Below are 25592 nucleotides of genomic sequence, written 5' to 3'. Positions count from 1 at the left end.
AGAGGACCACTAATATTAAGCATGTACCTTGAAGGGATGCTAGTAATAAAATGATCAAGAATGTTGGTTGTGTGGTTTGGATTGTCTAGTATTCTTGTAAATATAAACACAAGCTCTGTGAGACCATTAATAATAACTAAAGCCTCAATGTCTCAAACAGCTGAGTCTGTATGAATAGAAAACCGAAGCCAGCTACAGCTGTGGATATTAAAATCACCAAGGAAAATTACCTGATGTGAAAGTTAAACAGGAGAAAGCCGTTTCAAAGAAAGCGAGTCGAAGAGTTTCAAGTGATTAATGGAGTTGGAAGAATGGCAACAGTTGAATCTGACATGGTTCTGGGTAGAGAGATTTTAAGCCACAGGAGATCAAAAAAGGAGAGATTCCAAATTAGGAAATCTCTTACAAAGAACATCAGATCAAGACATATGCACAAGTACTGCCTTTGAAGCAAAAGGGATTGTAAAGCAAATAATTAGGGCAATTGGGATGAGTAATGATGAGTAGATGATGATTGATTGAAGAACCAATAACTGGGATTCTACCAGAAAAAGTGTGGCTTGGCAGACTATAGAAGGAAACAAATCACTAAGATTGGAACAAAGACCAAGTATATTTATGAAGTTTTTGGGAATTTCAGATCTTTTCGCAGATAAGTTAGTTCTATTATTTTTCTATTCATGACATATTCAGTAAATAAAGTAAAATTTGAGCAGGGAACACATATTAATGAAATTTTTGGATAAAGAATACACATTGCAAGAAGATATCGATCTGCTTGACATAACATGGTCTCAACAATGCCTCCTGGAAACACTACTAGGACTCCCTTCAGCCACTAACTGACAAAGTAGAGACAGCAAGATTATACACTAGCTGATTCAGATGCTTCCAGAGGTAGCAATAAATTTGGTCTGGTGAACTATGTAGTGGCTTGCCTGAAACTGTTTTACAGCAGTAGCTTCGAATTCTAAGGAATACTAGATCTTGTCATGATGCCCATCATAACCTTTAAAGACATTATTCATGCTGCATGATGGAAGAGACTAGGTCATTGTGAGATATTTGTATTGGGTATTAAATGTAGGTTTCACAACTTCAAGCCTCCAATAAGCAAAGTGGTGGTACTGCACTGCACTGCACTGGATGATGACAGTCATCTACCACCCAGTACTGCCTGGAGACACAGAAGGATAGCATTCCACCGTGTGATATGAATGCCACACCTTGACCTGCTTACATTGGTTCACACCTGGGTGGTTGCCTCCAGAAAACAGTGATGTGACCACCAGGGATGAATACCGGATGAAATGTTTTGGGTAAAACAAAGGGGACAGCTATACCCAGCATTACTAACAGTCTCTACATAATGAAGGTGCAAGAAGAGAATCTGGTTGCTACAGAATGACCTGAGTTCACCAAAATTTTGGTCCACTTGAATTGAATTGAGACCTGTTCCATCAACATTTTAGATTCCTAGGTAGCAAGCCCTACCCTGGAACATCTGTGATAAGTCTCCAAAACCAAATATAGATTTATAGAGAACTTATACAGCAATTTGAAACAGGCAAGCAAGATCTACAAAAAGATCTGCAAGATCTTTTGTAGATCTTGACAAGATCTACAAAAGGAACCCAAATGAGAAAAGACTTTGAATAGGTGGGTTAAAGAACTTGGCGAAAAGACACCTCAAATTCTCATTGGCATGATTGAAGTCTAAGGTCTGACAGGGGGAAATTAAAATGAATGAAGGCAAAATTTTCACTTTGACAAATGATACCATAATTAGGGTAACATTTATCACAGTTTAGAGTGATGGGGATAAAAAAAAAAACACATTGTTTTACTTAATTATATATTTTATTTCTTATTAATTTTTATTGGGCTTTTCTTTTTTCTTTTTTTGGCTGGCATTGGAAAAGCCTATAGCTTTCTTGTAATATATAACTAATGCTAATATCAACACTTATTAAATCACTCTTGATGCTAGCAGCATTCACAGCTGTCAATCTTTGAGTTTCAAAAAAGCTAGTGATTACGCATTTGCAAGCATGAGGGATTTTGAGCCACACAGGCAAAAAATAGGAGTTTTTTTGCAGAGGGAAGGAGTTCTTTTGAAAAACATGAGATTTTTTGGAAAAGGCAGAGTTTTTCACTGGCAAAATACAAATTTACATAAAAATACAGCAGTAGGATTGTTCACCAACAGAGTATATTTTCAAACATTCACTTTCCTAACATTTTTCTGTCTGTGAATTTCTGTTTGAATATCAACTGATTCTTATTGCTTCAAGAAAGATACTGCTCAGAATTTGCCATCTTAGTGAAGAAATGCATAGTTAAACTTTTGTTTCAAAACAATGGCCCTACTGCCTAGACTGCACCGTTTCGAAAGCTCCAGAAGGAGGTCTGGAGCTTTCCAACATGCTTGAATAGTCTTTCGCACTAAACATAGGAATTAGTAATATTCCAAGCATGACTTGGGATAATTTGTTATATACACTAAGCTTCCTTGTATGCATTATCAGTTCTCCAACTACAGATGACTGAACATCAGTTCTTTCATAATAGTATCTGGAAAGTTCTTACACTAAAATTAACAGATTTGATGTAACAAAACATCTATTGAAGCCAAAAGTAAAACAAGTTAGTTCATTTAAGCAGTGCCTTACATTTCAGATGCTTATTGGAAAATAGCTGAACAAATTTTTCTATATGAATTTCTACAAAATTTTTCTATAAAAAAAAAAAAATTGAAATACATAACACATAATAATAATAGTAATAAAACATATATACAGAGAGAAAAAAGAGACTTAAAAGTATATAGGAAAGAGCAATAAATATTATACAGTTGTAATTAACCCGAACAGCTAAGTTTCGAGAATGTAAAAGATAATGTAAATGCACAGTGTTTTATTACATTTTCTATAAAGTTATAATTTTATAAATTAATTAATTAGAAGTTATTTACTACTTACTTCCGTAAATCATAGAAAAAAAAATTTAATTAATTTTAATCAAAAATAGAATGTACTGAAATGTAACACATTGTGTACATTATCTAACTTGTAATAGAAGTATGTTATCGAATTTGAAAAAGTTCAGTCAATATCACATTTTAAATCTTTGTTTGTTGGTCCCCAGAAAACTTTCAAGATCAATCACAGCCTCCATTGCCCTCCCCCCCACCAACCACAGAAATCTATTCATATAAATGCAAGTATATTTCCTGTATTACTCTAGAGCAAAAAGTTTGATCAAGGACAAATTGTCAATTTATGTTCTGTTGGTCCTTAAAAAATTTCAGCTTCCATTACAACTTGAAAGTCCTTGACCTCATCTACAAAAATCAGCATAAATGAAAGCATATTTTTGCCATAATCAACAAGAAAAATATGGATTACTACAAAATTTGCAGCATACACTGATGAGCCAGAGCATTATGACCACCTACCTAATATGATGGTGGATCTCCACATGCAGCCAAAACAGCTTGTACCAGGTGAGCATGGATGCTACAAGATTTCTAAATGTGTGTTGTGGTATCTGGTACCAACACGTAACCAGCAGATCCTTTAACTCCTGTAAAGTCCGTGGTTCAGATGGCGCAGATCGGAGTTGCTGTTCCAACAAAAACATCAGATGCTCGATGGGATTGATGTCTGTGGAATTTGGAGGCCAGGGTAATATCTGGAAGTCTTCCTCATGTTCTGTGAACCAGTCTCAAACAATCCGGGCGGTGTGGCATGCTGCATTATCCTGCTGAAAGATGGGACCGCTAGAGGGAAAGACCACTGCCAGGAAAGGGTGTACCTGGTCAGCAATGATGTTTAGGGAGGTAGTTAGTTATTATTTGGTTTTTAGGAGCATTAGCAACTAAGGCCATATTGCTCCAGGAATATGCAGTGGTCATTCCCTGACCTTCTCACATCCTCCATATTTGGTGGTGACGGGTTCGAACCGCGGTCTAATCAAGAAGCATGTGCTATGCACTGCTGCTCCTTTCAACCTGGCTACAGAGGCGCCGAGAGAGGTAGTAGATATCAGAGTGCCGGCACATGGATGATTGGACCCAGGGTATCCCAGCAGAACATCGCACAAAGCATGACACCGCCGCCACGGGCTTGTTTTTGTCCCACGGTGCATCTAGGTGCAATCATTTCCCCATGTAAACGACGCACACAAAACCAGCCATCCACATGGTGCAACAGGAAACGTGATTCATCTGACCAGATAACCTTCTTCCAATCACTCAACGTCCAGTTTCACTGGACATTGAGAGTAACACTGATTAACGGAGCTCATTATCAGATGTTTTTTTATACTGTGTCCCAAGCGCAAGTGCTGAAATTCACCTGCAGCTGCATCGATTTGCATAACGACTCGCTGGTCATAATGTTTCTAGCGTTAGCATTAATAGAGGCATATGATGCAAGAAAGCAAGCTTATGCAGCATCAGACAAAAAATAAAATATAAAAAAAAACATTCCCATTTCACCCCTCTGTTCATTCCAAATACATGTCCAGCTCAGCCTTAAATTTATTTGGGCTATCAACTTCCACAACAAAGGATGGAAGTCTGTTCCACCAACCAACTACCCGCTGGCTAAAGGCAAACTTCCACACATCTATCCTATATCTGTCTTTCCTCAATTTGAATTTATGCCCCCTCAGGTGATTATTCTGAACAAGAGGAAGAATCCCATCAGCATTCAGCATGCTCAAACCATTCAAGGCTGTATAAACCTCAATCAGATCACCTCACAGGTGCCTAGTCTCCAGACACTGTCATTTGCAAAATTTAAGCCTTTCTTCGTAAGAGCAACCCTTCATTCCATTCACTAATCTTGTTGCCCTTCTCTGTAATCGTTCCAACAGCTTTACATCCTTCTTAAAATGAGGTCTCCAGACCTGTATACAGTACTCAAGGTGTGGCCTGACCATTGCCTTATACAAGGGGATAATCACCTCCTTATCCCTGCTAGAAAAATTCCTGTATATCATTGACAAGACACTATGAGCTACTCTTGCAGCTCCGTCTGCACTGCTCAGAAAACTTCATATTTGCCTGAATAATTACCCCCAGGTCCTTTTTGTTCTCTACCACTGTCAGTGTATTACCACAGAGTTGATACGTCAATCTGTGGTTACTGCTTCCCATATGTAGTACTTTACATTTGTCAATGTTAAACTTCATTTGCAACCTCTCAGCCCATCTGCTCAACTTTTCTAGATCCTGTTGCAGCAGCGCACTGTCATTAGTGTCCTTAACAACCCTACCAACCTTCGCATCGTCTGCAAACTTGGACATTAAGCTTGATATACATTAAGCTTCATCATCAATAGCATTTATAAATACAGAAAACAACAATGGACCCAACACTGAACCCTGAGGGACTCCACTAATAACATTAGTCCACAATGAGCAGTGGCCACTGATTACCACTATCTGTCTTCTCGCGCTCAACCATCCTTTATCCATATTTATCCATAGCAGCAATTTGCCTCCAGTGCTACACTGCTCCAATTTGTTCAGCAGTCTTCCATGTGCGACAGTATCAAAAGCCTTCCTAAAATCCAAATATATGATATCAAAGTTATTCCCTGCATCCAGTTCCTTTGTGACCACATCATAGTATCCAATAAAATTGGTCAGGCAAGACTTTCCCTTAACAAAACCATGCTGTACCTGAGCTATAACTGAAGTCTTGTTTAGATGATCCTGCAGTACTTTTTTAACCGGTGCCTCCATTAATTTTCCTGGAATATAAGTTAAACTAACAGATCTATAATTACTTGTGTTGCACTTTGATCCTCCTTTGTGAATTGGGATCACATTTGCCCATCTCCAGTCCATGGGTACCTCCCCTGAGTCCAAAGAAGCTCTCATAATTATGGCTAAGGGTTTGCTTACTTAATTTGCTGCCTCATTTAATATAACTGGATAGATCCCATCCATCCATGAAGTTTAACAATGTCTTCCCCACTTTCCTCTCAGTTATAACAAAATCATCTAGCTCACTGCCAGAGGTGGGAGGGGAATGCCTCATGGGTGAATGTAGATGCAGAATACTCATTTAGTTTGTTAGCCACCTGAGCAGGATCATCAACAGTTGAACCATCAATATCCAGGGGACCAATCTGATTCATCCCTTTCATTCTACAGTTTACATAAGTAAAAAACTCTGTTGTTTTTCTCTGCATCCTTTGCCAAGGATTTCTCATAATCTGCCTTTGCCTGCCTAATCTCCTTTTTGACTTGGTTACAGTCCAGCTTATATCTATCATAGGCTTCCATGTCACCCAATAATTTATATGTATCTCATGCATTTTTCTTCTCTGCCATATGTCTCATTAGTTCATTTGACATCCATTTAGGCCTAAACCTTGAACAATATTTCTTAGTTGGTATGTAAAGCCTAGTAGCTTCCAAGATAAGTTCTTTGAATGCTTCCCATTTTGAATTTGCTGTTGGTAACATCATCAGTTGATCCCACTGTATAGAATTTAAATACCGTCTCAGACCACCGTAGTCGCCTTTACGAAAGCAAAAAACCTTCCCATTACCCCTGATGGTAGTTACCTCTTTGAGTAAATCCCACTTCAGCACACTATGATCACTGTCACATAGTGGTTCCTTTATCTGCAGATTCTTAATGCATGAAGAATCACTACTGATAATCAGATCAAGAGTATTACTCCCTCTAGTTGCCTCCCGAACATGTTGATGTAGAAAACAATCATCCAATAAATCCACAAAAGCCTTGCTAGTGTGTGAGTGACCAACCCACAAATTCCAGTCAATATCTGGGAAATTAAAATCCCCCATTATAAGACTCTCTGATTTACTGGCCCACTCTATTTCCCTGTACAGTTTCTTATTATACTCATCAGAGTCATTAGGCCTATATCACACTCCTACTCTCAATTTTGATCTCCCAATGCTTAGGTCACACCAAACTGACTCGACACTGCATTGTCCAGAGATGTCAAATGGCAGCACTTCCTTGGGTTTTATATATTTCTTAACTAATAGCATAACCCCCTCCTCCCTTCCTATCCTGTCTATCCTTCCTGTACACATCGTACTCCCCAAATTCCAGTTCTGCATTCCTTATATCTGTGTGACACCAAGTCTCTGATATCCCAACAATATCTGCCTTTGATGTTTTGAGTAATTTATCAAATTTATTTACCAAACTCCTAGCCTTGGTGTACATGCAAGTATACATGCACCTGTTCCTATTCTTAGCTACCCTAACACAACCCATGTGTTTACTTTTACCACAATGACTCCCAGCAGTCTCTGAAATACCCTGCATCTTGTTTTCCGGGCTGTTGCTCATTCCAATAGAAGCAGTGCATGCAAGAATCACTTTCACCTCTGCCAGTGGCTACTGTTAATCTATTAGTCTTTGTATCCACCCAAGCTAGCAGTTTTCCAACCCACCTAACACTGCCTCGATAACATCAGCAAATATTCTTGGACCCTTCCTATTTAAGTGTATTCCATCCCTGTAGAAGCAGTCTCTGCTGTTAACAAGTACAGACCAGGCTGAAAAAAATTCTATCCCTTGAGCCTTGCACAATCTTTCCAGGGCCAAATTGATCGACATGGTTCTCATATGAGGCAAAGAATCATCTAGTCCAGCATTTGCCAAACTGGGGTCCGCAAAATGTTCAGAAGGTATCAAGTAATATGCGTTTATTTTCTTAAAAAATTTACTCATAGAATCAAAACGAATTTTGTTATAGAACATTACATATTTTCGATACGATTAGCATACATAATTGTATACATATTTCAAATTATTCATTCTATGTATAGCAAATTGATGATAACTAAAGTTATTATTATATATCTGTATAAAAATAAGAATAAAATTGAGTTGTTTCACACATAAAACTTGAATTTTATTTTCAGAAAACCCAGTGTTCACACACGTAAACATATGCATTGAAGGGGTACGTGAACCTGTTTTGAATTTTGAAAGGGTCCATAAATCTCAGTAGTTTGGGAACCGCTGATCTAATCTATAGACGAAGGAAAGAATAATGATAAAAATGTACTGATAAACAAGGTGGATATACAGAATAATGTATAAGTGCTTCCTAATGTTATTAAATAAATTATATGAATTTCAACTTTGTATCTGTTGACTTTATAAGTTTATGGCCAAAGGGGTATTACTTATGGACTGACTCTTGTAGAAATAAATTGTCTCCTCAGTGGTCAGGATGGACACACAAATTTTACTAGGTAATGCAATTCAGATGCATCCAATTTTCCATTAATAAGAAAATAAAGAAACCACAATCAGCTATAATCCTCTGAGTGGAAATAAGCCAAAAAATTTACTCCATTCGCTATAAGTTTTCATCTCATAGTTCAACCTTGTTTTAAAAACTAAGAACCTAATCATGGAGTTCTGAACATTTTTCAGCTATTTAATAAGATAATTGGTATAGGATGTCCATATCTGTGAGGTATACTCAAGAATGAGATTTAAAGTAATAGAAAATTGCTATTTTTATTAAATCCTCTTTAACAGGCCTGGGGTTTTAGAGGCTTTTGCTATAATATTATTAATATGAACAATAAAGGTATACCATTGGGGGAAAACAAACTCCCGAAATCAATAACCTCCTTACTCTGTTTATTAACTGATCAGCCAGTGTATGTACACTGAAAGTCAACCATATTTTCCTTATGATAATCAAGAATTGACTTAAATAGCGGTTTTCTAAGTTTTCTAACCAGGAATTAATAACAGATAGACCCTTTTCCAGTGTAATACAATCTTGCAACGAAGTAATCTCTTAGATTTTCAGATCATCAAGATATGTTAAGAGTTTAAAATCAGCTTGCTTTAAACAATTTTGAATATTATTAAGACATGTACTATTATTAAGAGAAGACACTTGAGGAATCCCCATTTGTAAGCAAAAAGATCTCAATATATGTTTCTCTAAATAGCAGTCAAATTTTCCTGTTTATATAAAAAAAAATTCCATTAATTAAACTGCCTTACTCACTACATCAATTTGATTTAATTTAAAGGACATAAGTACATATGGAATTCTATCAAATACTTTCTTAAATTCACATACATTATATCAATCTATCTCTATCAAGGCCCAGTTAATTTCATAGTTTAATAAAATTAAGTTAGTCAATGAGGAGTTCCCCATAACAGTATCATTGTTAAGTTTATCAACGATAAAATTTCTGATCTGATTGTAAATGACACAGTCAGTGATACTGCATAAGGGTATTTATTTACGCTCATTTACATTTACGCTCATTTTGTCACTGAACTCACATTTCCTTTTTTGTCATGTTTATAGATGACAGGTAACTAAAATGAAAACAAAAACAGTTTGGAGGAAAATTTATAAATAAACACCCAATTCATTAAATATTCAGCTCACTTCCTTGAAATGTACATTGAAGCCTATCATAATAATATTAAAAATATTTACTATCCATTGCTGTGACACTTGAAAAAGTTTGTTTTTTTTTTATGAACACCCCAAACACGAGAGGTATTCAAACCTATAGTACTTAGTATCGTGCTTGGGTTGGAGGTTGAGAGGATGAAAGAAGATATTTCTTCACATTAGACTTGAACTTCTGCAGACTATAATTTTGAGGAAATACGTATGAAGAAAGGCTGTTCTAGAAAATGGAAGTTGAGAGAATAAAAGAGGAAGATGAAAAGATCGTTCTGTGAGTTTGAAGTTGGACAGTAAATGGATGTTGGCTGGTGCCTGCACATGTTCGGACTGTTTTGAAAGAGAGAGCAGGAACAGCTGTTTGAAAGAAAAGGACTGGAATCAACTAAGTTCTCTTTGCCCCACTGGAGAATTACCTGAAGATCGGCATTTAAGAAATTGGTAGTGGATATTCGAAACGTTGAAACCAATTCAGAAGGTTGAGGTTTTTCGAACTGGAAAGCAGAATGCAATGAACTATCATCAGCAAAACTATGGATAGGATTTCCGGTCAATGGAAGAAGGTCATTAATATACAAGAGGAAAAAAGTGGGGGGAAAGAACTGAACCTTGGGGGATACCAGGATTCGTGGAGAAGTTAGAAGACAGAGAGACATCTACTATCACCTTCAGTGAGCGGTCAGAGAGAAAACTGGATAACAAATTACAAAAAAACAGTGGCAAACCATAAGAGGGAATCTTGTTTAGAAGATATTTAGGCCAAACACAACTGAAAACCTTTGAGATATCAAGAGCAACTGCTTGTGTTTCACCAAACTTTTCCATTGAATTGGTCCATAAATGGGTAACATAAGTCAGAATATCACCAGTAGATCGAGGTCTATCCATACTGGTGATCGTTGATCAGATGGAAGGTTTCTAGGTAGTTTAAGAGTTGGCAGTTAATTGATTTCTCCATTACTTTAGCAGGAGTAGAATTAATTGCAATGAGACAATAATTGGATGGGAGGGTTTTCTCACCCTTTTTTGGAACTTGCTGGAACTTGGGCAAATTTCCAAGCAGAAGGAAAAACACCATTTGAATAAGAAAGTGAAAAAAGGTGGCAAAGAACAGAAGTAAGTTCAAGAGTGGAAGTTTTCAGAACAAGTGGAAAAAAAATCATCAGGAATGATTCTAATGAAAGAATCATTAGACTGGAGCTTTCTCAGCATCAAGATTCATCAAAATCCTTCTGACATTATTGGGATGGAAGACCGCAGGAGGCATTGAATGGAGCATGCTAGGAATGGTGGGAGATGTTTTACCAAGATCATTAATACATAAGTTGGAAAAAATGGGATGCTAGCAGATCAGCTTTATCCTTGACTGAAGTGACAATAGAACCATCTGGTTTAAACAAAGGTGGGAACAGAGATGGGCAAAAGTTGTGGCCAACAGCTTTGGCAAGAGACCAGAATGCTCGGCTACCATTACGGTAAGAAGCAAGTTTTCTACTCTTAGCCAGTTCAGAATCTAGTTTGGACTGCTTTACAACTGTTGCGAGCTTTGGTGTAGGCAGAAAATGAAACAATCCAATTACGATATGCAACGTTCTTCTGTTGAACAGCCTTAGCACATTTATTAGAAAACCAAGTTTAAATAAAAGGATGAAATTTTAAAGTGGAGTGTGGAATAAAGGATTCCATTTCTACAAGAATAATTTCACTGACACAATCTGAGCAAAAGTTGACATCAGAAGTTTTGAAACAGTAATTCTACCAAAGAAAAGAAGAAAAGAAATTTCGCAGATCAACCCATTTTGCATTCTTGTAATGCTAAACAACATGAGGTTGGGAACAGCCATGAGATAAAGGCTCCATTGGAGAAGAGACAATCACTAGGTTGTGATTTGAGATACCTAAAGGACCACTCACTTTGACCGTGTACTTAGACGGGTTGTTTGTGAGAAAAAGATCAAGCGTGTTGGATGCATGGTTAGGATTGTCCAGTATTCTGAGAGGTAAATGAACAATCTGTGCGAGATCATTAGTACTTGCAAAAGCTTCAGCATCTCGACCAGCTGGGTCTGCGACTAGAAAACGGAAGCCAGCTGGAGTTGTGAACATTAAAATCACAAAAATAAAGTACATGGGGTTTAGCAGACTGTAAGTGGAAAACTGACATCACTGAGAATAGAACTGAAACCCCGTATATTTGTGAAATGAACTAAGAAGTACTTGGGAGGTTTGGATCTTTTCGCAGATATGCTTACTCTATTAGTTTGACAAGCACTGGAGGGTTTCTGAGAACTCTATCCGAGATTCAATTGTAAGAAAAAGTGGTGGGAGACATTCTGTATGAAGTAATGAAATTTTTGGATATGGCATACACATGGTCGGAATATACCCAGATCCTTGACATAACGAGGGCTTGACAATGCCCCTCCCCCACATACACATTACTCGGACTCCCTCCAGTCACTATCTGGCAGAGTAGAGGTAGCAAGATTATACACTAGCTGATCCTGACGCCTCCTAGAGAGTTACCAATAGGGTCGGTCTGGTGGTGTACTAACCAGCAGCCAGCCTGCAACCACCGTTTTAGATCTGTACCCTTGAAATGTAAGGAAGATTGGATCTTGCTATGATGTTAATCATAACCTCAAAAATCATCAGTCATACTGCATAATGGAAGAGATGGAGAAGGGTTGACGGGAACTTAGTTCTAGAGACTAAACATGGGTTCCACCACTTCAAGCCTCCAATAAGCAAAGTGGTGGTATTGCATAGGTTAATGAGAGTCATCTTCTAGAATTGCCTGGTAACACAGAGTCGTGGCATTCCTCTGTGTGGTGTGGGCGCCACACCTCGATCCCTGGTTACATTGGTTCACACCTGGGTGGTCACCCACAGTGTGCATGCGCATGGGGGTTATACCCAAGATTTCTAACAGTCCTACCATCGTGAAGGTGAAAGCAGAGAATTTGGCTGTCACAGACCATCCGGACTTTGCCGAAATTGGGTCCACTTGACTTGAGTGTTACCCGAATATCAGTTCCATCAGCGTTTTAGACTCCCAGGTAGCAAGCACGGCTTATCTGGCATATCTGAGAGAATGTCTACAACAACCTCAAGACCCTATTAAGAATTACGTACTGAATAAAAGTTGATGCCAGTTCAGGCAAACTAAACTACGTGACTATTTCAAACAGATGCATAAAATGTAAGTCCATAACAGCACTGTGCATTACGAGAATGTAAAGGGAATGTTATAACCTTTAATAGTTAATGTCTTTCAATTTATATCTCATGAAACATCAGTAAGTAAAGTATTTATTTACTAAGTTAAGTGTATTTATGTTAAAAAAACTAGGGAAAAGATAGTAAAATTTTTTTCAGCTATAATGCACTTTACTTATAATAATAATAATAAAATTCTTTATTAATAGAAATGTACAGGGACACGATTCCTGCTATAGGCAACCAGAGGAATCTAACAAATAAATAGACATATTACATTAAGTACATACAAAACTATGTCGGTACATAGCAAATTCATAGAATACATAGAAACTCCTAATACCTTGTTTTCATCAACATATGCTAACATAATCATATTTGAATTAAAACTAATTTACAATTTTAGCTGGTTCTTCTGAAATAGTGATTATATAGGGCTTATATTGTATTATATAGTTATTATATGATACAACACACTGAGAAAATCTGCAAATCTTTCACTGGGTGTTATTACTAGTTCCATTGACAAGTGCAGGAATGTTGATGGCACATGAATATGGATTTACACTTTTCTCTTCTGTAGGCCAAATCGCTGGACCACAGATCCAAATCAATGCTGGCAGAGTTCAGCAAGCTGATGATGCTGTTCTGAAAGTGCTGCTCGAAGAGCTTCCACAGGTTAGAAAAGAGCACTGGAGGGTTTCTGAGAACTCTATCCGAGATTTTACAGCCTACGATTTCCCCGATGTTGATGAAGTCAAGAATAGTGGAACACAGATTAAGTGCCACTGTGAGCTTTCTCAAATATATGCAAAGTGCTGGGCTGGGCTTCTGTATCTGAGATTTATGTAGAGCTGTGATTTCGATGTAGTATGAGGTAGGTGAGCCCAATTGTTGGCCCACATTAGGACCCAGAATTCTAGACCCCCAGGGTGCCTTCAGACTGGACATAGGAGCAGAGGACCAAACTTCAATACCATAACCGATGATAGAACTAAAGTAGTACATGAGAAATTTTCTGACTGTTTCCTTGTTGTACAGAGATCGAGTTTCATACCCCAGAAAGCCCGTAATGCTCTAGAATGCAGTTGCTGGATTTGTTCCTTATACATTAGATTTTCGTCCATTACCACTCCTAAGAATTTTGCAGAACACGTGGCGACGAGAACATACCCTGCAATGGAAGGCTGCTGGATTGAGGTCTGCTTGTGCTCTAGGTGAGATGATACATTTGGATTTTTCGGGGTTTAGTTTAAGCCCAAAATAGCTGGCGTATTCACAGAAGGAGGACAGAAAGCTGTTCAGGATGACAGCTTTCTTGTAGGGCTTGAGAGGTAACATACAATATTGTCGGCATAGGCCATAAATGCAGGTATTTCACTCATTAGCAGAATAAAGGGGTATACCAACTAGATTCCACTTGTTTTAGGATGCAGCTATTCCCTTGCTGGAAGGTAAGAAACCTCTTGGTTAGTAGATTTCTGAGTTGAGACATTAACTGTGAAACTGTAGTAGTTCTCCAGGAAGCACATAAGAGGCTTAACTTGCACTGAATCAAGGGCTGCTTTCAGATCCAGAAAAACAGCATAAAGAACATAGCCTTGCACCCAGGCTTGAAGGGTTTTCAAATTCAGAGCCTGTATGCATGTTATTGGTGATTTCTGTGAAGGTACGTAATGTGTATGCTGAAGTCTCTGGGAAAGGATCTGATTGGCAAACACTTTGAACATGCACTTCTCTAGGCATTTGAGAAAAGGGGAGGAGATTGAAATAAGCCTACAGACAGCAGTTGAGGTCAGACAATGCCCCCCCCCCCCACTCGCATACACACTACTCGGACTCTCTCCAGTCACTATTTAGCAGAGTAGAGGTAGCAAGATTATACACTAGCTGATCCAGAAGCCTCCTAGAGAGTTACCAATAGGTTCGGTCTGGTGTTCCAAAGTTGCAAAATCTAACATTTTGCACCTTTGGAACTGGGATGACTCTATAATTTAGCCAAGCGGTTGGAATGACTTCCTGTACAGCATGTGGAAAAAAAAGCATAAGAAATTTCAGCACAACAAATTTCAAATTCCCCCACCCATAACCACCAGACAATGAGAAATACAGCATAAAAAATTTCAAACAATGAGAGATGGAATAATTATGCTATAATAATTATTATAGACTTGTCCCAATTCAACAAAAAACACTAAATATTAGCTATTTCATAATAATATAGAACAAGTAAAAAAAAAATACATCACACGTGCATTTATGAAGCATTTAAAGGTGCAATAAATGGAGCATTAAGGTTAAGAGTTTAGGAGGAGATCCTCCTCCCACATAAAAGTTTTGGCCTGTCCTGGTAATGGGCCCAGCATAAAGCCCTGTTCTGCATGCTTTGATGTTTGCAAAAAATGTGATGAGCCTTTGAGTTAACTTATATGTAATTTTTAAAGTTTTCTTAATTATTACACCATTCTAATGTGCTCTGATGTGTTTATTTTTCAAATAAAAAATATAAATAAAAGTAAGAAAATTAATTCTGAAAAGATTACCTAAAATGTAACAACTTTTTTTTTTCTGGGCTGATGCTGTATATAATGATACAATGATGCAAACTGTACTGCTTTGTTGCATAATTTTTGCATTATCCAATATGAATAATAATACTAAACCAAACTTGCCTTTAATGATTCTACCAAGATCTGACATGTTGACAACATTTCAGAATAAACTGTTGCATCATCTCCTGTGCATGGCATTCCTCAAATCTAACATTCAGCATGATTTAATTTATATTATTTAACCCAGCAGATTCCAAGAAGTCCTAAAAAAAAAAACAAAAATAACTTCAGAACTAATGCTAATATCTGGAATGACCAAATAAAATATTTTACTTTCTACTCATTTATTATTTACAATTCTTGTTTTAAAAGCCTTTCTTTATCTCTTCTTACATGAGAGTGTTTTGTTTTTGTAATCTGATAGTACCAACAGGAGAAAGTATCTGTATGCAATGATATATTGAAATAATGCAGTGTGCAGAAGACATATGCTGAGGATGCACTGTAATCAGGTGCCCCAAGTTTAAAGATGGCCCTGGGGTGACCATGATCTCTCGATGAATGCTAAACATTGATATTAGAATTTAAGTTCTAATACAAACTTAAATTCCAATTTGTTATTAGATGGCATTAATTGTGCACAACGGGGCCTGTTAACACCAATTATTTTTAGCTCATTCTAGTTCTAAAGCTATTCTTTATCTAGATATGGAATAATTATTTATGGGTACTACATATGGGTATACAGTTAGGAGCTGGCTGTGATAAAGCACATGCAGACGCAAATTCACATAATATGCAGCCTGTATACTGACACTGAAACTGTATTACCCATTGTTAGCTATTGCTATTGTTGTTGTTATTGTTATTTGGTTTTTAGGAGCATTAGCAACTAAGGCCATATTGCTCCAGGGACATGTGGTGGTCATTCCCTGACCTTTCCACATTCTCCGCATTTGGTGGTCAAGGGCTCGAACCCGATCTAATCAAGAAGCATGTGCTACGCACTACTGCTCCTGCCCACCTGGCTATGTAGGCGCCTGTTAGCTATTGCTGCCAAATAAGCTGCAATAAAGACCAAAGTATAAACAAATTTATTTTATTTTCAAAAGTTTTCTCCTTGATTTCCCCATTGAAAATCTGAAAATTCTCCAGTGAATACAGTCAGAATCAGGGGTACCAAACTCACCCAGGAAGACTGTGGGCCACACTAAAGTGCATACAGCATACCAGCAGCATTACTGAAAGAAATATTTTCATGCATTTTCCCTAGAAAAAAAAATATATGCAGTCTTATGATGATCAACATTTATCAAAGTTTGTAAAATTTATGAATGTGTATTTTGAAAGAAGTACAATCTTTACAGATGGTGGGGTTTAGGAATTTAAAATTATTAGTTCTCCAAATCAAGAATGTAATTTAATCTTTTATGAAATGCACTGAAATACAGCAAAAACCAGTCAGCTGTTGATAATTCAAATACTCTCTACATAATGCAAAAATATTCTGAGTACAGGAAAGTTAGAATATTATTTTTAAGAGGAGAGGGACTGGCTCACCATTACTATAGGTATTCTAAAGATTTGAAAAAGAATATCTGAATTAATTAAGTAAAGGAAAGGGGTTGGTTACATTTTAACACAGATGTTGAAATAGTTTAATAAAAAATACTTTGCTGCATTATATTTTTCTATCTTGCTGTTGTCTGGGGAAGCTATGTTCATTGAGGAACAGAAGTTAAACTAACCTGTTAGTTTAACTTCTGTTCCTGATTGAAAATCCCCAAGAAAAATAATTGAGTCACTGGTAAAAAAAGTACTGCAGGATCATACAGACAAGGCCGCAATTATACTCCAGGCACAGCATGGGTCCGTTAAGGGGAAATCTTGTTTGACTAATTTGATTGGATACTACAATGTCGTCAATAAAGGAACTGGATGCAAAAAAATATTTTGATATCATATACTTGGATTTCAGGAAAGCTTTTGATACTGTTGCAAATTGGAGCAGTGTGACATTAAGGACAATTTTCTGCTATGGATAATGTGATGGTTGAGTGGGAGAAGACAGAGAATGGTTATCAATGGACACTGCCCTTCACGGACTAATATTATTAGTGAAGTCCTGCAAGGCTCGTTACTGGGCCCATTGTTGTTTTCTGTATTTATCAATGATATTGATGAGGATATATCAGGCTTAATGTCTAAGTATGCAGATGATACAAAAGTTGGCAGGGTGGTTAATGACAGTAATGAAGGTATGCTGCTGCAACATCTAGAAAAATTGGATTGAGAAGTGGAAACTGAAGTTTCACATTAACAAATGGACGGTACCACATATGGGTAGCAGAAATCCCATATCAACTGTGTGGTACTATACTCAGGGTAGTAGAAAATGAAAAGGATCTGGGAATAATTGTGCAGTCTGACATGAAATTCTGTGAGCAGTGCAGAATGTTGTTGTTAGTATTGGGTTTAATGACACAAGGGCCACTGAGGCCAAATTGTGTCTTTCATAGTTTATTCACAAGCAGCATATCATTAAAGATGTTAAATTATACACTCCTGTGCAAGCCAATACATTTTATATACATTAAAAGTTCTATATCTGCTTCATTTCCTAAGATGTGAGATAAATCATGTGAAATATTCAATGTGGAAAGTGACTTAAAAGTGTTTGACCAGATGATTAAATATATGGGACAATAAACCAGAAAATGACAAACCATAAGTTGTCTGTGATGAGGTGGATTGGGAGAAAACCCACCTCAGTGGGTTTTCTCCCAATAATAGGAAGAGATGAGTATGCTAAGTGTGTCCAATTCTCAGTCTTGCCAATACCACTTCCTCTATTCTGTTTTGGAAGCAGAGAGCCACAGCTTTGGATCTTATTTTATCTGGTAATGTTTATTGTTGATGTTACGTTTCCAGATCTGTGACCAGTTGTCATAGCATGCTTTGTGAATGATAGGCTTATAGTCACTGTAAGCAACCTGAGGATGCTGTAAGAGAGCTGGTTGAGGAGTTTAGTGGCAATATGAGCACTTTCATTTCCTGGAATGCAGAATGATCAGGGATCCAGCAAAAAGTAATTGACTGGTTGGACAAGCTGCAGGAGAACAGCTGGTAATGAATGCACGTCGGGTGGTAGATGACTTTCATCAACCGGTGAAATACCACCACTTTGCTTATTGGAGGCTTGAAGTGGTGAAACCCATGTTTAGTCTCTAGAGCAAAGTTTCCGGCATCCCCTTCTTCCCATACTTCTCCTTCAACCCATGCACGGTACTAAGTACTATAGGTTTTGATACCTTTCGTGTTTGGGGTTCTCATAAAAAAAAAAAAAAAAAATTTCAAGACAGGAGGAGAAGATGAGAAATTCTTTCTTAGGGCAGAGACAGCACTGAGGGAGTCGGTGTAAATTATGGCAGGTGAGATGGAAAGCTCAATAATTTTTCTAAGTGCTAACGATGGCATATAATTCAGTTGTGAAGACACTGCAGGCTAGTGAGGTAGTGAGGCTGTAACAGTAAGTGAAAGAAAAACTGCAGCAACAACAAAAGTACTGGCAGTTTTTGATCCATCAGTATAGATTTTACAGACGTGGGAGTTCAGAGTAGTGTAAGCTGAGGGCAACTGCCTGATATTGGAGGGAGGTACAGTATTCTTCCCCTATTGAAGAAAATGTACATTGCAAGAGGCAGAAATGAACGTCCAAAGTGGAACAAGTGCAGTTGTCTACTGAAACACCTAAATCGATATTCCAACTCTGAACAAACTCTTTAATCCTGAGTGAATCAGGTCTATTTTCATTTGGCTTGCTCTCATAGAACAAATCCCACTGAGTATTATAAAGATACTCCCAAACGGGTTGCCAGAAAGACTCTGGATCTTAGCAGCATATTGGAGCAGTAATGTTTTCCTACAAAGATGTAATGGAGGATCATTCACTTCAATATAGACTTTGGATTGGAGAAGTCCTGAAAGTGCCCAACGCAGTCCTCAGAGAACTGTGCTGGATGATTTAGACGTTGTAAAGTAGTGCTTTTGGCAGAGTAATATACTGGACAACCATAATCTAAGCATGAATGGATTAAAGTTCTGTAAAGATGCAGTAAAGATCAGCTCCCCAGATATGAATGAGACTGATCGAAGTATGTTCAAATGCTTTAGGCAAGTATTTTTTAAATGAGTGATTTGAGCTTGGAAACGAACCTTGCTCTAATATTAGACCAAGAACTCTAACGTTAGTAGCAAGTGAGATTGGAGTATTATTTATTTGTAATTCAGGATCAGGATGGAGAGCCTGACGGTTGCAAAAGCAAGTGGCAGTGCATTTCTTTTCTGATAGTCAATAACCATTCTGTAAAGTCCAGCATTCTACTTTGATTATGGCAAGTTGGAGTTGCTGTTCGATGGTATTGATACTTTGAGACTGGCAAGAAATGGTAAGGTCGTCTGCATACATATAAGTTTCAACAGTTTTTGGGATGTCTTTTGTCATGCTGCTAACTTGGATTGCAAAAAATGTTGAACTAAGTATTGATCTCTGCACGACTCCTTCAGGGAGTATGTTTTTATATCGGGCCTGAAAAGAGCACAATTGCAGGAAATTTTGAATTATTTCAAGCAAATGGCCCCTAAGTCTCAGATGGTAAAGATCCACAAGAATACCATGATGCCAGGTAGTGTCAAAGGTCTAAGTTGACCAGTGCCAGATTAAGGCATGGGCTAGCAGGGCCCTTACCCGGGGTGCTATCCTTTAAGGGATGCCAAATTTTAGAAATCATGAAAAAAAAAATATATATATATATATATAGCCTTAGTAAAGGAGGCGTTGAAAAATCTTTCTGCCCGGGGCACAAAAATACCTTAGTCTGGCACTGACCATGACTATTACGGATGTGAGATTCAGCTTTGATGAGCATGTCTAGGATTGATCTGTTTATCCAAAAGCCATGATGATTTGGCAGAAGATTCTGTGACTCCAGGATACAAGTGAGCCTTTTATGAACCATCCTTCTGAAAATTTTAACCAAGCAGCTAGTGAGAGATATGGGCCTATAATTTTGAACCAGGGAAGGTTCTTTGCCTGGTTTTGTTATAACAATAATGAAAGAATGGTGCCAGGCAGAAGGATAGGCATTTTCAGAGATCTGATTATAGAAAATCAACAAGGTACACAAGTTCTTTCCAGGTAAATGCTTCAGCATAATGTAATGAATACTATCTGGGCCTGCAGCACTACTGGATGATCTATTTAATGATTATTTGAGTTCTGTTGATGCAAAGGGTTGATTGTACAGGAATGAGCAGTACATGAAGAAGCTGATTTTATATAGGTTCAGAATCTGATTTGATGTTCTGGAAGGAGGAAGATGCATAGGAAGCAGAAGCAGAGCTTTTTTTTCATTCATTCATTCAAAGTGCTATTAAGTACCACTGCCCAAGCCTAGGCTTATAAGTGGCATAGTGATTAACATCACTTAAACTTGGCCGTTAAAACTCTAAAGTTTCTAAAGTAACAATTCAACACAACTAAAATAACTCAAACTACGAGAGCTCTTATGCTGCTTGGCCCAAGCCAAGTGAGATAGATGTTAGGTTCATTGCTAACCTTGCCTATCCCAGTGGACCTGGTTTCCATCCCTGCCACTGGGAGGTGAGCTCTACTATCCAGCTTTGATATGCTCTCTTCTTTTAAACACAGCATGTATAAACTCGTTAAAATAACAAAATCTGTACTTCTCCACAAACATGGTCCATAACATACTCTGCTCAAGGCCACTCAATAATAATTCTAGTTGATTCCTAAGATCAACATACTGGCTGCAATAAAACAGAATATGTTCTGATGTTTCCTGCTCTCCACAAGTGCAGTTCTGATCTTTCACCAAACCCAACTCATACAGTCTCTTTGTGAGCCATGCTCAGTAAGAAGGAAGATTGCATATACTCCGAACTGTTCCCAGACTTTCTTTCTTACTTCTATAATGTTCACTTTAGGTAGAAACATATACGAGGCTCTTCCTTTTTCAGATGTTTCCCACCTCATTCTCTTTTTCTCTACTTTAACATCCTGTCTGGTATACAGCCTCCCCTCCTCCGGACATGAACTCACACCCATGACAATCTTCCTTACATTATGCTTTGTATAATATATCAATGCAGATAAAACTATCTGCAGATCAGCAGGTAATCTACCTGAAATCACTTAGAGAGCATCTGTAGACACTGTCCTGCACACTCTAGTGATAGATAGGTGGGCGAATCTTTGGGCCTGCAATATATGCTTCTTTATCAATGAAGTAGTCATCCTATGTAGCCAAGCTACTGAGGCATAGGTGATTATAGGTACAAATAAATAATCGTATAGCACGTTTAATGCATGACCTTTGATACTCCAGTCAACTCTAATGACTCTCTTTAACTTGGCATATAATATTCTAATTTTCTGTTTTAAATATTTAGCATAAGGGACAAAATTCATTCACTCTCCTATCACCACCCCAAAGTACTTAACAGATGTTACATATCATACACTCTCCTTGAGGCCTCACAAGAGAGAGTCTACTCATACTGAGTTGACCTTTCAATAGTAACTGCACTGTCTTATTTTCTGAGATTTGCAGGCCATATATCTTAGACCATTCCATCAGATCCCACATAATTCTCGCAGCCTGTTCTTCTAGGTGTGACCGAGCATTACCATATATCAAGAAGAGAAGGTCATCAGCATATGCCATAACATCAATCCCAACATAGTTCAGCATCAAAAACTCATCAACGGTCATGCACCAGGCCTGAGGACCGATCCCAGTGCCCTGAGGACATCCTCTTACAATCTCTCTTTCTATCTCTGTGTATGTAGTTCTTACAATTAGTTTTCTTTTCTCAAAATACTGCCTGAAGACAGAAAACATTTTTGTTGGGCAATCTGTAACTCTTAGCCTAGACAGGATCACCTCCCACCACAGCCTATCGAACGCACAATGAAAATCGACAAACACACCCAGCACATACCGCCCATTGTACTCTTGTACATATGTCACCATCTGGAATCTTCTGTTGATTTCCCTTTCCTATAACCATACTGGTTATAGGAAAGGGAAATCGTACAAGACGACAACATTCTTTGCTCATACCTAATCATTATTCTACTTATACATACGCATTTATATGTTTTAGCCAATACATATAGCAAGGCAACTGGACAGTATGCACTGAGCTTTTCTAGTGTCTTATCTGGACTTTTAACTATCAATCTCAATAGTGTAGTTCTCCAGGCCAGAGGAAAGGAACCCCTATCCAGATATTTATTATACATTTGTACAAATAGCACTGGTTTCATTTGAAATGCTCTTTTCATAACTTTTACTTCAATGAGGTCAAGGTCCGGCGATCGGTCATCCTTTGCCTATGCAATCGCCCGAGATTTCCTGCCCGAGACCAATACTCAGCATTGCCTCTGACCATCTCTCATTGAATTTCAGTATATTCCATGTCCAATACTGGAAGTAGATCATCCAAAACCATGTTTGTGGATCCATACCAATCTATAGTGTTAATACCATCTCTATTTATTGTATAACTTACTTCATTAAAATATACCTTTTCTGTAACCATCTTAAAAATAGAACCCCATGGGTCTCTTGATCCCCTTTCACTCACAAACTTTCTCCAAGAGTTTTCTTTAACAGATTTTATACTTTTCACATATTCCCTTCTTAACCTCTTATATTCTGAAATTGTTTTCTCACAGTTCTTAGTTCTTTCCTTTGAAGTTTTAAGAGAACAGTCCACCAATTCACTGGTCGTCTTTGAAACTTCTTCCTCTTCTATACTACACTTAGATGTCAAAAACAATATATTTTGTAATTCTTTAACATGTTCAGCATCAGTCAATTTATCTCAATTTACATTATCAGACTGAGCACAGAAAGCCAGATCGAATTTTGTCCAGTTTGCAGTCGAACTGCAAATCTTTCCATTTTCTTCTCAATTTCTTCTGCTACAACACTACCAACCGCAAAAAGAATAGCATTGTGATCATCGTCATCATCATCATCAGCCTTTTTTCAATCTTCTGCAGGATGAAGGCCTCTCCAGCAACTTTCCAGTTCCTTCTGTTTTGTGCAATATCCATTTATTACCCACAAACTCATGAATTTCATCTGTCCATCTCCGTTGTTGTCTTCCAGATTTTCTTCTAGCTCTTCTTGGGTACTATTCTGTTATTTTCTTAGTCCACCTGTCATCATGTCTTCAAGCTATGTGCCTGCCCAAGACCATTTTAGTTCTTTAGTTTTTATAACAATGTCCTTTACTAGAGTTTGCTGCATTCTTTGCTGTGTCATTCTCAGCTTCTCTTCCATTCTTTCGGTGAGTGCCCAAGTTTCACTTCCATAAGTCACGGTGGGGAGTATACATTGGTTCATTATTTTACGTTTCAGACAAATTGGGATATTGCTCCTCAGTATGTGACTATATTTCCTGAATGCTATCCATCCAAAATTTATTCTTCTCTTGACTTCCGGCCATTTATCATTATTACAGCCATTATTATGACTTGGCCCAGATAAGTATATGACTTCACCTTTTCAATTACTGCTCCTTCAACCATTATATCCCTTTCTGTGGCATACTTGTTCAACATTACTTTTTGTTTTTGTTTCCATATTCATCTTTAGTCCAAAATCCTTACTAACTCTGCATAACTGACTAAGATTTTCCTCTAATTCTTTGGGATTGTGGCTTATGACCACAATGTCATCTGCAAATCGTAAATGGTTTAGGTACTGTCCAATCACATTGGCTCCTTTCTGTGACCAGTCTAACTTTCTGAAAGCTTCCTCAAGAACTAAAAAGAACTTCGGAGCTATTGTGTCTCCTTGTCAAACTCCTTTCTCAATTTTAAATTTCATACTGTCTTTGTCTAGTCTAGTCTAATAAATGAGGAAGAGTTCTTATAAATTTTCTTCAAAATCATAATATAGGGGGTACCTATGCCTTGTCTTTTCAGTGCCCAAAACATTGCCTTATGCTGTATGTAGTCAAATGCCTTTTCATAATCCACAAATGCCAGGCATAAAGGTGTTTTATATTCATTTGCTTTCTCCATTAGCTGTGATATTACGTGAAGGTGATCCATAGTTGAGAATACTGTCCTAAAGCCAGCTTGCTCTTTTGGTTGATTCTCATCAAGTATTCTTTCTAATCTGTTAGTAATGACCCTTGTCAACAACTTATAAATGTGGGATAACAAGCTAATTGGTCTATAATTTCCAATTTCTGATTTATCTCCTTTCTTATGTAGCAAAACTATGATTGCATTATTCCACTCCTTAGGCATCACACCTTTTCCAATACATTTTGTTAAGGGTCTTGCCAGTTTTTGTGTCATGTCTCTTCCTCCCAATTTTGACAACTCTACAGTAACTTCATTTTCCCCTGGTGCTTTCTGATTCTTTATTTTCTTCAATGCATGTTCTACCTCATCAGGAAGGATATCTGTCTTCCCCACTGCTGGCATCATTCCCTCGCTCCTTGTATAATTCTCTACAGTAGTCTTCTGCTATTTGAATCATGCTTTCTCTGCTATTTATAAGTACACCATTGCTATTCTTCAGTTTCAGTATCATTTGTCTTTCTGTATTACTGCTCATGGCTGCTGATTTAAGTCCTTTGTTTTCTCTTAATGCTTGTTCTACTTTTCTTGTGTTAAATCTTCTTATGTCCTCTATGAGTCTCTTTCTAATGGCTTTGCACAACTCAGAATACTCAATTTTCTCCTTGTCAGTGTTTATCTTACTCTCCATTTGTCGTCTTCGGTTCATCATTACAAGTGTTTCTTAACTAATTTTTTTCTTCTTTGGATTTCTTTTTACTTATAGGTTTCTTGGGCTTTATCACTTTCAAAAAGTTGTAATATTCCTCATCGATATCTTGGTCTTGAGCAGTCTGCAGAAGCTCAAACTTGTTCTTAAATTCCAGTACATACTGCTTTTTCTCCTATTCTGTTATCTCAAAGTTTCTTCCTTTCGTTGGATCACTTCCAACATTTACCTTGTTCATGACAGTAACATCATTCACAATATATCTTCTGTTAGTGAGGATAAATTTGGTTTCTTTAGTTGTTAATCCATTTGGGCTCTTCCATGTCCACTTTCTGTTCACCCTTTTCTTGAAAAAAGTGTTCATTACTGACAATACTGAGATTCTGCTAATTCCACAAGTCTTTCACCTCTTTCATTTCTTTAATCCATTTGGGCTCTTCTTTCATTTCTTTCACCAATTCCAAAATTCCTATAGTTCCCCTTTCTGCATTGTTTTGTTTCTTTCCAACCTTAGCCTCGAAGTTCC

At 37.6% G+C, this 25592-nt stretch overlaps 1 protein-coding gene across 4 annotated transcripts in view; it reads right to left on the bottom strand.

The window, feature by feature from the left end:
- Marf1 (meiosis regulator and mRNA stability factor 1-like protein) overlaps positions 1-25592 on the bottom strand; it is a 1146796-nt gene that overhangs the window by 1103948 nt on the left and 17256 nt on the right. For all 4 annotated transcript variants that reach the window (XM_090377798.1, XM_090377799.1, XM_090377800.1 and 1 more), the window contains exon 2: positions 15347-15493. In XM_090377798.1, coding sequence (XP_090233924.1) covers positions 15347-15378 — 32 coding nt within the window. In that variant the 5' untranslated portion in view covers positions 15379-15493. The remainder of the gene's footprint in view (positions 1-15346; positions 15494-25592) is intronic.

Source organism: Mastigoproctus giganteus, chromosome 7 (assembly GCF_048544385.1).
Source record: "Mastigoproctus giganteus isolate SK-2022 chromosome 7, ASM4854438v1, whole genome shotgun sequence".
NCBI classification, from domain to species: Eukaryota; Metazoa; Arthropoda; class Arachnida; order Uropygi; family Thelyphonidae; genus Mastigoproctus; species Mastigoproctus giganteus.
The sequence above is the reverse complement of the archived record's forward strand: the minus strand, read 5'-3'. Positions and strand labels throughout refer to the sequence as shown.